This window comes from Coloeus monedula, assembly GCF_965178545.1.
Source record: "Coloeus monedula genome assembly, chromosome: 2".
NCBI lineage: Eukaryota > Metazoa > Chordata > Aves > Passeriformes > Corvidae > Coloeus > Coloeus monedula.
Genome location: NC_138782.1, coordinates 110,365,822 through 110,381,070, shown reverse-complemented (window position 1 = coordinate 110,381,070; position 15,249 = coordinate 110,365,822). Strand labels below are relative to the sequence as shown.

General features: G+C 41.0%; 1 protein-coding gene across 1 annotated transcript; it reads left to right on the top strand.

Moving 5' to 3' along the window:
- Window positions 1–237: 237 nt before the first annotated feature.
- Window positions 238–13,513, top strand: LAPTM4A (lysosomal protein transmembrane 4 alpha). The gene is made up of 7 exons (XM_082302554.1): window positions 238–406; window positions 6,991–7,111; window positions 9,226–9,302; window positions 9,399–9,521; window positions 10,666–10,761; window positions 12,126–12,224; window positions 12,741–13,513. Exons 1-7 carry the CDS (start codon window positions 308–310, stop codon window positions 12,813–12,815), a joined length of 690 nt encoding a protein of 229 aa, XP_082158680.1. The 5' UTR covers window positions 238–307; the 3' UTR covers window positions 12,816–13,513.
- The last annotated feature ends 1,736 nt before the right edge of the window (window positions 13,514–15,249 follow it).

Genomic DNA, 15,249 nt, shown 5'->3' with positions numbered 1-15,249 from the left:
CCGGCAGTGGGGGCGGACGAAGTCCAACATGGCGGCAGGTACACCTCCCCCGCCTCGGCCTCAGGTGCGGCCCTCGCCGCCGCAGGTGAACGCGGGGCGTCAGTCCCAGGGCTGTTGTGATTGGTCTGCAGTGCTGTCAATCATCTGTCACCGCGGCAACACAGGCCCGCCCCGCGACACTCTCTCGGCGGTTGATTGGTCAGCGCGGCGGTGACGCGGGCGCCGGGGGTTTTACAGGCCTCGGTATCGGGAGCCGCTTGGAGAGGGTGGGTGGCGGGTCTGGTGGTTGGAGTTGTGTGTCGCCGCCATGACGTTCAAGCGGAGTCGTGACCGCTTCTACAGCACCCGCTGCTGCGGCTGCTGCCATGTGCGCACCGGCACGATCATCCTGGGCACCTGGTACATGGTGAGAGGCGGGGGTGGCCGCGGGCAGCGGCTGGAGGGGCGGCGGTGGGGGCCGTGTTCAGCGCGCGTGCGCGGGGGGTTCGGTGGGGCGGCGGAGCAGCGGCCGCTCTGAGGGACCGCGGGCGTCCCGCTCCCCTCGCCCGGGGAGTTGCTCGCTTTCCTGGGGGCCGCGGGGTCCCGCCCCCTTCGCTCGGGGAGTTGTTTCCTTTCCTGAGGCGATCGGGGGAAGCTGCACGAGGGGATTGCCTGGGGTCACCTGGCGGGACTGGGGTCCCTCTTCTTTTCTGGGGTCTCCTTCCGGCTAACCAAGCCCTGTTGTCCCTCGGCTGCCTTCCTTGTGGTTGGAAAAAAAGTGAAGAGAAAGTTTAGAGCGTTTTAATCTGCGTCTCAGAGGGGTTGTGTTACTCTTCCTTTTCTTGGTTTGCAGGGGTTAAGACTTTTATACAGTACTGAGCCTGTCCTTGGTAAGGGAGGAGAGTTGGGGGAGACTGGAATTTGGGGTATTTTATAGGAGAATAAGGTGTGGTACCCGTGAGTGGTATGTAACCTCTGAGAGGAAAATTAGTGTCTCCAAGTGGGCAAGAGCTTTGTGGCAGGGGAAGTTCTTGGTTCTTCCATACTCAGCACAGTGGTTGAAGAGCAATGGAAACAAATTTGGCTCCCAAAACACCTCTTTTTTCCTGACTGGTGAGTGCTTTCTGTCCGAGAAAGAGCTGTGGTAGTGAAGGTAAAATATTAAAGTTCTGAACTAGGGTGAAATGGAAATGTGAGAACAGTACCAACAAGTTAAAGGCCTGGAGCCCTAATTCCCTTGGTTCCCTTAAAGGGGGCTTGAGCTCCCCTTTATCGAAGTCATTTCCTCTTTCCTTCCCCTCACCCTCGTGGGCAGTAAAAATGAGTGGATAGTTTACAAAAGTAGCATCATAGCTGTTTTCTTCTCCTGAAGCTGTAATCAAAGCCTTTATTCTCCTTCACCCTTCTCCAGATTGTAAGAAACAAAGAATGCTGAATTTTTGTGTTGATATGAAACAGCCATGCACAGAAACTGCCTTTGGAGGCATGGGGATTTGAGTTTGAAGACTTCATGGTTTATTTTCAACAAGTATGGGGAGGTCCTTTATTTTTATGCATCGTGGTCCCTCAATTGGCAAAAAAATGTACAGGCAAACAAAGTGGCTGGAGACAGAGGACCTGAGGAAAAGGCAAGCTAGGGAGTTGGAAATGTAACAGAACTTTAGGGGAAGGTTATTTCTTTTTCAAAAAGAAATTGGGCAAAAGTCTTGGTACTGATTAAGTTTTATTATTAGTTTATTTAAAACGGAAAAGGTCCACTGTAGTATTGAGAATCGAACTTCTTTTGGAAACCTGCAGACCACGCTGTGCTGCTCATGGATGGAGTTCAAGAATATGCTCCTGGTACTTCAAGTAAAAGCACGAATCGTTAACAGTGAACAGGGAACAAAAGCACCTCGCTGCCTTCCGCACTGTGATTCCTGTTCGCGGGAGTGTCTGTAAACCCAGGAACTTGCTGGGGGCGGAGGACTGGGAGATATTTCCGTGGCCACAGACCTGGTAGCACTTCCAGCTTCTACCTCCTTTGCTGTGCTTATGTTTCCTCTTGTTGCCTGGATGCAGCACCTCTTTCTTCTTTCTGAATGGGTGCTGGGGACGGTGAAAGCTGCGCCGGGCACCCGTGAGGCTGCTGCTCCAGGGTCAGAGTGCGCCTTTGATCTCGTGTAACCGCAGCGACTCGGTCTGCTAGACGGAAAAGTAGAGTTGAGTTCAAGGTAGCAGGGGGCATGCAAAGGGCTTCATAGGTGCGGTTTTTTATTAAAAACTCCCTGTATATCAAGTGTATCGAAAGCTTTGTTAAACTGCGCATTGAATATTTTTATCCAGTTCTCAGCTGTCACCTGGGAAAGGGTGAGAACTTTTAAGTCTGGTAACTGTTGGCTGTTTGAGCTGAAATAAGGTTATAACACAAAGCTTTAGGTGGTCTTGCCTAGTGCTTTAAATCAGAACTCAACTGTAAATTGTACTTTTTTTGAAGGTAAAATGCAGTTTGGAGAGTGAAAGTTTAATTTATTTGTCTGCTGCCAAACTTTTTAAAAAAAATGGCCCAGAATATGTCAGGTTGTTAATGCACAATTTAAGTATAGCTCTAACTTAGTCTTTCAGGTTCTTATGAGAAGTATTGCTAAATCAATTAAATAATCTCTCTTGTAAGTTATGATGGGACAAATAGTAATAACTTTCTGTGTAGGATGGTGTTTTCTGCTTTATGGGTTTGATGGGGCTTTTTGTTTGTATTTTGTGTGTTTTGGTTTTGGTTTTTTTTTTTTTGAAGGATGTAGGGGGGAGAATGTTTAGTTCAAGAATAGCTTTGTGTTACTGAAAATCTTGCTATTTACTGCATAGACGGTGTTCTCGTACAGTGCAGTCCTGAAGGAATTTGATAGCAAACTTAAAATGGAGTCCCATAGCAATCTACTCCAGATGTTTTAGTAAGATAAGACTTCTGTCTACTTAGTACTTGTTATATAACCATTTCTTTAGGCATTTTCCTATTCCTTGCTTATTTGTATATTCTTAAATTATGCATGTAATTAACTTTTCTCCTCACTAAGAGTTTTATCACTGTCCTTGTTGCATGCTTTTGTGAGTCCAGAGAGACTGTCTTCTAAAATGTCTGCTGCTGATGCTGTGATCAAAGTGTGTCTTAAGCATGGTTATGTCTGTGTGCTGCTGATGTTTGTGATCAGTGAATAAAAGTGTATTTCCCAAAAGACAAGTTAAGAACACTAATGGCAGAATTGTACTTGAGTTCCAGGACTGACAAAGCTTGGTTAGCTCTGCAACACCCACTGCTGTTCTGTGTAGGAAGGAAAAAGAAACCTCCTGTTCCTCTCTCCATAATTGCAGTCGTGTTGCTTTGAAGTTTGTTTCTTCCTGTAAACTTTCATATTGGGCACTGCGCTTTCCAGAAACCGGAAGCATGAACACTGCACTGGCAAAAATGGGATCAGAGTTCAACAAACAGTCTAAAAGCCAATAGCATTGTTTTGGAGGGAGGGGCTGGTGCGTTCTGGCAGCAAACTCCAGCACTGAAGTCAGTGATGCAATTGCTGCTGGTTAGCAGGAGCATGAGGGGGATCTCTGGACTCATTTGTTCACTGAACAAGATTGACAGAAATGAGCCAGTATAACTGGTCTCAGTCTAATACTGGTAGTGCTAGAGGCTCTGAAGTCCCCTATTTAAAATTACTCTTTTTCAGTTTTTATTAAATCAATATAATGATAAACCAAACCAGAATCTCTGTCTTGTTTGGTTGTTGTTGTTTTGGGGTTGTTTTGTTTTGTTTTTTTCCTTTGGGAACATGTCTAGGGGAAAAATACTGGAAAAGTGATAGGAAAATGAGTTTAGTAGTGCAAGGCAATTTCCCTCCTTCCCCTCATAAAAGGATATAAGCAAATTATAAGTAGGCATTCTTGAGTTTGCCCAAGCCACTGAGAGTGCTTGGGGAAAACTAGACTTCCATGTTCAGGCCTCCAGAGAGATGAAGCACTTACATGATAAGGCGTTAAGTATATGCCGTGCACATAAAACTCACTAATTAAAAAGCTAATGCTTGTTCACAGTTCCACAGTCTTTTGCATTCTAATCATGTGGGGAGCTAATAGTTCTGTTACCTGTGTGTAATAAATGCTGACTTTCTGCTTGAGAATTTGGAATTTCAGCTATTTGAATTTTGATACAAGCTACACCAAACTGTTAAACTTAGTTATCCCAAATATAAAAATGTAAAATACACTCCTTAAACTACTACAAAACTAAATTAAGGTTCTTTTAATCTTAATGGAATAATTTTTTGAATAAGAATTTGAACATGCATTTTGCAAATTTTTTTGTTACTAATTTTGATTTCCTAGCAAAAAAGACCAGGATGAGGCCTCTGGGATTTCTGAGGTGTTAACCTTAGAGTGCTGCAGTATCCACTGATGGCTGTCTTGTCAGGTTTGGGGGTTTTTTGGGTTTGTTTTTTTTTTTAAGGAGGAGGTGGTGATGGGTTTACTCCTCATATTACACTGAGGCATACATGAGTTATGGTTTTTCTGACTTGTCCACGTAGATGTTTGTGAACATGCATTTGATCTGCAGTGAGTATGTACTTAAAAGCTCTAACGATGTTTTGTGATCCGAACTATATTCTTGCTTCCTGTTATGTTGATTATTTTGAAGTGAGCCTTGTGATATTGCTGTTATCAAGCTTCTGGGAAAGAATGGAAGTAGTTAAAATAGAGGCTCTGGCTGTGTTCCTCTTTATTGAATTCCATATGTTAAATGTGATAAATTGCTCAGTGTTGTGATGGATTTGTAAACAGCAGTAATGGAGTACTGGAAACCCTGAGGTGTTAATTGGCAGAAGTTTGGGTTTATTTGTTATGTTTACATTTGTTTTGGTTTGTTGCTATTTTTATTTGGTCTCATTGATTCTAATAGATTGGATTTTGAATGACTCTTTATTTTCTGTTTTACTTGCATACCATTTCAGGTTGAGAAAATAAACCTTTAATACTTGGAACTGCAGTCAGTAACTAGTGAAATTACTAAGGACTTTGGTATGCTGAATTAGGACTACAGGATGAAAATTTAAAAAAAGTGACTAATGGGGAATTACAATCTCAAAATTTGGAGGCATTCAAGTTCTTTAGTACTTCTATAGCATTTCAGGTGCTGCTTGTTCTTTATCTTGAGGCAGATAGCCTATCATGGCAGTCAAACTCATGACTGTGTATAAACAATAAATGATTTAGCTGTAATTGAAGTTTGTGCTTTATGAAGTAGAGATCACTGTTTCAACTGCCAGAGACCTGAACCTTGACATGGGCTTTTTGAAACAAGTACAGTGCAGAAAGGTGTTTTCCAGTACTCCCAGTTCACTCACAGAGGGGATGAAATAGAAGGGTTGAAGATGCATTGTGAACAGAAGGCCAGAGTACAGAAGGATGAATTGGGTGGGAGATGATCGTTTTCTATACGAGACCAATGGTGAAGGAAAATAAGATTTAAAGACAAGAGGCAGGTGAGCAACTTGACAGTTTGCCCTGTAGGAAATGTGTCCTGTGAGAGTGAAAATATGTGCATTTTGGGGCTAAAGATATTGGTGGTTGAACAGAGTTCTTTACTGCCAGCTGTTTTGGCTACTATGTTTTATATTCCAAGGCATAAAATGCCTTATAAAAATACAAGTGGCTGAAAGCAGCTGGAAATTCTATCAAGTTTGTGTAATACATGATGAGATTATTGCATTTATACAAAGTGACCACCTTTGATTCCACTGAAGGGCTCTTTTTAGCGGAATGTGCAAACAAGTTTATCACCATGTGTCTCTAAACCCCTGGGGAAAAAAAAGAAAAAGAAGAAAAAACCAATATAAACAGCAGGGGGGAAAAAGTTACGGGAACTGTGCATCTCAAAGTTTTCAAAAGGTTAAAAATGTGGGTTTTTTTTTTCCACTACTGAAATCTTAAGTAATTGTACATCATTGACTTCTGGAACCAGGCCAGTAGAAGAAGAAATACCTGGCAAATATTCTTAAGTTGTGAGAAACTGCAAACCAGTTTTTTTTTCTTTTGAGGCTAATTGGAAGGGATCCTGCTGGTGGTAGTGGCAGTACTGAACACTGATTGGAAAATGTCTGCAGCTTGAAAATACCATCATGACTTTTTTTTGTGTTATGCAACCTTTGGCATATGTGTCTGTGTCCAGATACTAGTAACAGAAACTATGTCCCTGTAAATCTTGAATACAATATAAATGCTGTCAAGGCAATTTTACAGAAGCTTAAGCTACTTACGATTCTTTGAGCTTTTACTGAAGACATTTCTGGTGTGTACCAAAATGTGGCCACAGAAGGAATCTTAAGTAGCAGCGTGAGGGAGGAGAAGGACTGGTGAGCGCCCAGCCTTTGCTGAATGCGTACACATTATGGGGGTTGATCTTCGTGTGAAACTTTTTAGCTTGCCCTGTGCTTGTGTAGACCTTTCTGATAAGGACTGATGGGGTTTTAATAAATTATCTGGGAAGTAGAGGGAGATGTTCTATCTTCTCAAAGCTGTAACATGGCAGAAACACAGTACTTTTTGTGTGTTAAATTAACTCAACTTGTTGTAGAAAGCAGAAATCCTTTCCAAATGTTCCTCATTCTATACCTTTACCTTCCTGACCTTTTTAAACTGTTTTCAGTTTTCCAGTTCACAAATCTGTACATTCTACAAGCAGCATCAGCTTAACTGTGTAATTTGAATCCCTAGGAACCTTACCATCCCCTCAATTTGCAAAGTTACTTAGTTGTGATTCACTGAATCTAGTAAGTGCTCCATGCTCTTTGGGTTGTTTTGGTAGTGGTTTAACTAAATCAGCTTGAAATTTAACTGTAAGTTGGGCTCTTTTTTTTTTTCCTTCCACATGCAGGCAAAGGGAAGAGTTTATTTTTAACTGAAATAAAGGATTATTAGTGGTCATTAAAAAGATCTTAGCTGTTGCAGTGTAATTAACCTTGAGGTAACTGTGATCTCTCTCAGGTGGTGAACTTGCTGATGGGCATCTTGTTGACAGTAGAAGTGACTCATCCAAATATGGTGCCAACTGTCGATATTCAGTATGAAGTCATTGGAAATTACTATGCTTCCGAGAGAATGGCTGGTAGGTCTAGAACTTCTCTGGCGGATTGGAATATCAAGCATGCAATGTCATGGATTTGCCTTACAATAGGGTGTAATATATGCATACACCTTTTAAATATGCTTATCTTGTTTTCTGAATTTCCCTTTAATTATACTAGGACCGAATTCTTTTACAATAATAAAAAAAGACTTTATGGAGTATTATTTTGACTTCATATTACACTGAAGCATCTTAAGCGATGAGATTTCTTGGCCTTCTAATGCTTCAAGTGTTGAAGTATGTGTGGGACATCTGGTTCACTTTCTCCATAAAAATTAGCCATCTTTGCTGTCTCAGTAAAACAAGCAGCAGAAAACAAGTTTAAAGACTTTTTCAGAATTTTTAGTGATCTTCATAGATCAGGAAAGAGCTTAGCACTATTGTGTATGAATTTACTAAGAACACCATGATATCTTTCTAAGAAAAGTGGAAGAATTGGGATGCCAAGTACTTGAGTGAAACCAAAGTGTTTCTCTAAGTTTCACCTGCAGAATAAATGAAATAGAAAGCATCATGAGCAGAATTAAGCCTACTTTTCACCCTGTTATTGAGTGTATGATGTGTACAAGTGTAATAGGTGTCAAGCTTTTTAACTATTGTATCTGTAAACTTGTGCATATGCTTTGCTTCTCTTGGTTTCAAATGTGCAGAAATGTGTTGTGTGGCAGTTCTAATCTGCCTCAGTCTGTTGTATTACATGAAAATTTGGGGAGGGTCAGATTCAGCAAAGATAAATAGTACAGCCCAAACCTGGGTTTTGAACATTTTGTGTTAATTTTTAATGAATTGAGAATCTGTCAATTCTGACCTGTGACTGTAACTCAGTTATTAGTAATGAAATAAGAGTGGGAGCAAGGATCAAATTCTTCGTAAGGCTAAGATATTAAGTAAAATCACAGCAGATGTCTGTAAAATGTCATATGATCTGTAACAACTGTTGCTGTACTTGGTAGCCTTAAGTTTATATGAGTGAAACATGCTGCTGAAGGTGCTTTCTTCACTCTTTAGTGTGAAACCTCTGTTACAAGCTTTTGACTTAAAAATTTATTCCTTGTGTTGGGATCTGGGCTAGAGGGTTTTGTGTGCATGAAAGAATATTACAGATATTATTGTGCTTGTGGATATTGTGAGTAATAAATCCTCAGAAGACAACCACAATTATGGGTGATTGCTGAGACTTAGGTCTGATCAACACAGTGCATTTCAGACACAGGGGGGCTCTTTCTTGATGCCATCTGTGTATGTAGATATTATTACCTTGTACTGAATTGGGTATGTAAGTGCTTCCACAGTGTCTTTTCAAATTAATTGCAGAGTAAAAAGGAGTCTCAGATCATCTCTTTTTCAAGCAGGGGAACCACAAAATTTTGGCTTCAATATTGCTCAAAAACATTAATTTACCACATCTATAGACTCTCAAGCTGGTTTCTTTGTGTTTAAAAAAGAACAAGTATAATCTTACTTGTGGAAAGCAGCTGTGCTTCTGTCATCAGTAACTGTGATGCACAAGGAGAATGTTTATCATGCAGTTTCCATGAGTGTCCTGGATTTTGCTACAAATTGGTTTTTGTTCAGCTGCCTTTTCTTGTAAATAATGGGATACCTTCCACACAGTGATTTCCTGTTTCCCTTAGTGTTAACTGAAGGAGCAGTACTGCTCCCAATGCCAATGACCAAATTACATAACCAAACCATTTTCAAGTGTAAAGGTTGATACTGTGTTAGCTTCACTTAATATTCTGTCCAGTTGTAGAGTTAATTACTCACATACTTTTAGCACTGACACATATTGCAAATCAGCATCATTATGGTGCATTACTGTCAAACTATGTCAAGCTTCTAATTGGTGTTTCTGGGCTTTAGTCAGGCTTTTGATTAAGGCAGAGGGATTTTTCCAGATAGTTGCAGGTTTTCTTGAACCAGATCTTTTTTTGTTAGGAAGGATCTGAGGTACTCTATTCTGCTGCTGGTAGTTGGCACAGATGAACCAGTTGAGAACAGATCATAGTAATGGACAAAGCTTGGGTACCTGTCAGCTGCAGTGTGACAACTATAGGAAATGACTGATTCTTACTGTTTTCCTTTTAATGCAGAAAATGCCTGCGTTCTGTTTGCTATCTCCCTCCTCATGTTCACAATCAGTGCAATGATGGTGTATGGTGCCATTGCTGTAAGTATATTTATAATCCATGGCTTTAAATTTGCTACTTGATTTTTTTTTAACTAAATAATTTACAAGTGCCTCCTTTTTTCTATTTCTTCTAAGCATCGTGTAGGCTGGCTGATCCCATTTTTCTGTTACCAACTCTTTGACTTTGTGCTCAGTTGTCTGGTTGCCATCAGCTCTCTAACCTACTTGCCCAGAATCAAGGATTACCTGGATCAGTTGGTAAGTATTCAGCTCAAGTTGATATTTTACATTTGAAATTAAAGTTTGTTTTAATTGGATCAGTGGCTGAGCTACAGTTCCCTTCCTGTACATAAGAAAAAGGAATTCAGCCTGCAGCAGCCGTAGGTGGTTATGGGAATGGTAGCTTATCAGAGGTGGAAGAGTCAAAGGTGTCATTACTCCCTAAAAAGAAAGCCAGGGAGAATAAGGAAAGAATTGTGATGGGAACTACTGGTTTAGATTGTGTTGGCTACAATTGAACTTGAAACTGTTTGTAACCCTTTAAGCAATGGGGCTCAGTGGCAAATTTGCTGCTGCAGATTAAAGATGTGTTGACCCTTATTTGGTAGGGAAGGGGAAGAGAAGTGTAGGTAAGGATTCCAACAGCATTACACATGGAATCTGAGATTCCAAGGTTTCCCTTTTACATTCTGTGTGTCTCTTCTCAAGTTGCAACAACACTTTCTAACAAAACTGCAGTGGAGTTCTCACTAACACTGCCTATGTTTTAACTGCAAGAAGAGTCAATGGATAGAATACACTGTCAGCAGGGACCACAAGCTCTGTTTGGCTGGTGTTTTGATCTGTTCAAGTAGATGTTTAAAAAAAAGTCCTTTTTTAAAACAGATTAAATGTTAGATTGGTGTTGGAGAGAGGCTTTGTTACTGTTGTCAGGGAAAGAAGAGAGACTGAGCTTTGCAGAAGCTCTATTTTGGCTCTTCCAAGTTTGACGATGACTTCTTATGCTATACATCTGTATGTTACAGGTTGGACTGACAGGATGTAATTAACAGTAAGTCATTAAAGAGTTGTGGAGGACCATAAGCACAAATACTGTGCTGCAGCTGTGAAAAGGAATCTTGTGGCTATCTGTATTGGCATGGGACTGATGAAATGACTAGGGACACAGACTGTACTGTAGTGATCTGCTCTTGCAGGACAGAGGCAGGATAAATGCTGTGCTTTGTGGGAAGATAAAGAGGAAACTTGCTAGAAATGGAACTTTTTGTTTCAGGGGAGTAGTTTGTGCAAGGGTTTTTTTATTTGGTGTGGAGTTTGGATGTTTTTCTATCCTATTTGACTGTGCAGTGTTCATTCTTATCTCCTCCCTTTCTCTCCCTTCCCCCATTTTTTTTTTCACTAGCCGGATTTCCCTTACAAAGAAGATCTCCTTTCTTTGGACTCCAGCTGTCTCTTGTTTATTGTTCTGGTGTTCTTTGTTTTATTTATCATTTTAAAGGTAAGTTAAAACTTAATCATGTGTCTGTTGGAAGAACTAAAAAATATTAAGATGCTGTCAATCTGAGTTAATTCTCAAGGCTGAGTTGAGAACCCAGCTGCCTTCTTAATGCTGAGGTAAGAACTTCTTTGAGCACAATTGTTAGGATGTTCAGTTCCAGTATGACTTAAGTCTAATATGTTGTGTACTGGTGACTTCAGCTAATTTGTGTGTTTGCAGTGAGGTGTGCTTATGCAGCTCTGCCCTTCCTGAGTAGGAAGGAGGAATGCAAAAAGGCTTCATACCATCTTTTTGTCTATGTGGAGATAATTTTAATATTTGTAATTAAGCTTGTAGTGAAAGAATATTGAGTTAATGCATACAAGTTTCTAAACAAAATGTTTAAAAACTCTCACTGTGCCTAACAAACCAGAATGCAAGCTTTGGAAGGAAGATGATAGAATGTGGAAATGCATAGGTTAATTCAGAGCTGCATCTTCCTCCCTACTAAAGGGTATTACCAGTTATTTTCTTTCTGAAGATCAAAATACAGAAGCATTCATTTGAATTATAAAAACTCTTGTGTAGACAAAGCATATTAGAGAAATGAATTGATAATATACATTGGTTATTATACTATTCCTTTATTGCTAAGAAAAAATGCAATGATGAAAAATAATTTTACTAATCTTCTATACTTTATCACAAGAGGAATGTTTAACTGAGGGGAGTGGAAGCCTAATACAGTAGATAACACTTGTGTGTTGATTGGGAAATTTGGTACCTTTTGTACAACAGAGTGCTAACTTGCCAGTGAGAGATTAATGTTACACTAATTAATAATAAAAAAAACCCTAATCCTCATCATACCATGATACTGTTTCTTTCTGCAGCAGTCAGTGTTGACTCGAAGTTCAAGGTTCTTGGCTCTACCATCTCCCTGCTGCCTCAGTTGTGTGTTTGAGCCCTCTCCTTCACACTGGCAGTTAGCTGGAGAAATAGTGCTAACTGGGGGATGAGTGGGATTGTACTGCTGGCCTTTCCTCCTCCTCCTGGCAGCTTTGGACTGAGATCCACAGAAGCATAAGCCAGTTGGGGATTAATTTGATTAGCACTGCTGAGGCAGACAGAGATTAATTGAATGGATCTGTGAATTCTTTTGCTAAAACCTGTGCAGTGCATCCTCTCTGAGTCACTGTGACAGCAAAGCTAAATGGAGAGCAACATAGGTATGTGGCCAGGTCTGTGAAATAGCAACCATTCCTCAGATATGTATTGCCTAAGTTGATTTATGCTCCTTTTTATCATAGGAATGTAATCCAGCATCTAATTTCTGAATCTGCCAATGCATATGAGGTGTTTAAAAGAAATATCTCTTCTTTCAGGCATACTTAATTAACTGTGTATGGAACTGCTATAAATACATCAGCAACAGAAATTTGCCAGAGATTGCTGTGTATCCTGCTTTTGAAGCTCCTCCACAGGTAAAACCTCTTTGAGATAAAAGGAACCAGTATCATTAATTTTGAAGTAGAAAATCACCACAACCATGTATGTTTCCAAGCCTAGTCCAGCTTTCTAAACAAAGACTGGAAAGATAAAAAAAATTTAAAGCAGCTAATTTTGTGGTGGGTTATTTCTTAGCTAAATTCTGTCAGTACCTAAAAGGAGGGTCTTTAGAGAGAAGTCTTTGAATGTTTTCTTGTAGTAGAGGGAAGCTTTGATTGTACCAGTCCAAACCTTCCCTGCTGTGCAAAGTCAAGAAGCAGTGGGGTATGGAATGAATGACCCAGAGTTAGGCTCAGCAGAGCAGTAAACTGCTCCTGCACCTTCTTTCACTTCCTCATTTGCTTACTAGGAAAGCAGTAAGTTCTTAAAATAACTGCCTGCAACAGAGGATTAAGTTGCTGATGGGGCATGTGTGCTTTTGTTCTGCTTTTTTTTTTTCTTCTTCATTTGAAGTCTACTGCATTAATCACTTCAAAATGTCTTCTCCTTAGTATGTTCTGCCAACGTATGAAATGGCAGTGAAGATGCCTGAGAAGGAACCTCCACCTCCCTACATACCTGCCTGAAGCAATTTTTATGTTCATTAACATCTGTACCAGCTTCCTGGGGGTTTTGTCTTTTAATCTTGCAAAACTGCTTAAGTAATAGAAATATCCAGGGCTTTAGGAGCAAACTGTTCTGTTTAAAATATATTTGATATAAACTTACTAAGCAAAACACATCTGAGAGTGATTTTGTTTGCTTTAATTTTTGTTCTCCCTAATGCTCTTAAACATTTTATTGCCTTAGGGCCTTACACCTGCAAGAACTTAAGCATGTGACTAACTTGTGGCTTTTCAGAAAACCAATTGAGCCACTGTGATTGAAGTTAGCTACAATTGTGTCTGCAGGATTGTGCCCTTAATTTATATTAATTTTTGTAAGTAGTTCATAAAGACAATCTGATTGTGCAGCAAAATGACAGTTTGCCTTTATCCATTTTTTGGAAGGGGAAGGGTTTGAATGTGGTATATACGTGACTTTTTTACTTTGCACTTTTCTCATATGTTATCTTACCTTTTATTGTGGTTTTTTTGGTTATCCTATGTCTTGAAACATAGTATTTTTGAGGAACAGGTGAGGGTGGCACAGGAGTTCTATTACAACAAGCTGGGAATGCAAGAAAAATAAATAGAAATGTGGAAGATGGTTGCATGCTTCTAATCTTCTATGTATTTTCCTCTTTGTGATAAATGATACTTAAATAAATCTTTTACAAAATGTTTATCAGTAGTGTTGGTTGGTCTGTGTGGTGGTTTAGCAGCATCAAACCGCCACAGTCTGTTTGGTGGCTTTTTTGTTGAAGTGCTTCATTGTGCTGCAGATAGTCCAACATCCTTAGTTTACACATTTAGTGGCTGATCCATTCTTCAGCAGAAGACCTTGAGTGGGTGGAGAACATGGATTCTCTCTAACACACAAGCCTGTGTTTAAAGCCTTCACAGTTCAAGTACTTGATTGTCTTCCACTTGTCTGATTGGTACTTACACATGAGCTGGGAAAAGGGAATTGTACTGGAGGCTTTGAGCCCTCGGGGAAATCTGATGTCTGGTCAGCTCAGGCATTAAGAGCAGCACAGACACCCAGTAGGACTACAACATTATTTACATTGGAAAGTGTCCACAGTCATGAGAGATATGCCATAACTTCAGTGATGTTCTTCTAAAATCAACAAAAAATCCCAAACCAAAAAACTACCCCCAACTTTCTACTCTTCCTCTTTTGTAGCAAGAGGTGTAAAGAGGTAAAAGATAATTTAGCAATTAGTATGTCTGAAGAAATAAAACATCTTTCTGCTTTGGAAGAGAAAAGGTACGTGTTGTTAAATTCTGGAAAAAGGGATTCAAATTGTTGCAGCTTATAGTTTGTGGGGTTATTACTATATTTTTGGTATGTACCTCTGTACACATTTAGAAATGCTCCAGTAGGGGCCTGCTATCAGCAGTAGTTTCCCTGTTAACTCAGGTGCCACCTGTGAGAGCACTTTGAACTGCGGTGGTCTCAGAGCCTCTCTGCCCCTGTTGTGACAGTGCCCTCCCTCCCTGAGGGGGTACCCAGGCTGTGCCCAGTGCTGGTGGCAGCTGCGCTGTTTCCACATTCTGAGGAACTGCACTGGATCTGGACTCCCAGAGACACTCCAAACCCAGGGCATCTTTAGATGCTGCCACAGTCTGCTTAAGCGTGACTGGAGGAGGGAGGGATATGAAACATCACTGTGGTTTTGTGTGGTCTAAGAACCACAGCTGAAGTTGTTGGGCAGTTGGGTGCTGCTCAAATACGGATTCCAGCCCGCTCTGCTCTGGATCCCTCTCCATCGAGGGAGTGTGTGTGTGTCTGACCACGAGTGGGCGAAGAGCTCCTGCCAAGGGCTGGCTATTGAGACTATCTAAGTGGGTGGCGGGCCATGTGGGTGAGCAGTTTTTGGCAGCAACAGGCACTGCCTGAAATTTGTCTGGGGTGTGTGTGCATGTGCTCCTGCTCAAAAAGCTGTAGCCTCTTCTGGGTGAGAAAAGCCATTTTATTACCCTGGAGCCCTGTCCTGTGGCTTTGTCCTGCTTGGAGGGTGGTGGTCCCTCTTCCCTGCTGTTGTTTGCAGCCTTTGTGAATGTGATGGTGGCCTCTTGTACTCTGCCTTTGCGGTAGAACTTGCTGAAGTGAGTCAGTGCCTGCCTGATACTGTACAGCTGGTGGGTTGGTGGTTCCTCTTCTAAATCAGGGCTTCCTGTTCCCCTGATGGAGGTGATGGGAGAGAAGATGATTCTGCAGTACAACGGGGTACAGATTTGGCAAAGGTGTCTTCTGAAGCCCTGTGCTGGAGATCAGGGTGCCTTTGTGCCCTAAGCTGTGCTTTCCGTTGAAGCTCACTGCAGCTTCCTGCAGGAACTGGCAGGAGTTCCAGTGCCAGGAACCAGACAAAATGCTCTTGGTCAGATTTGGCAACAGAGCAGGCAGTCCCTTGTG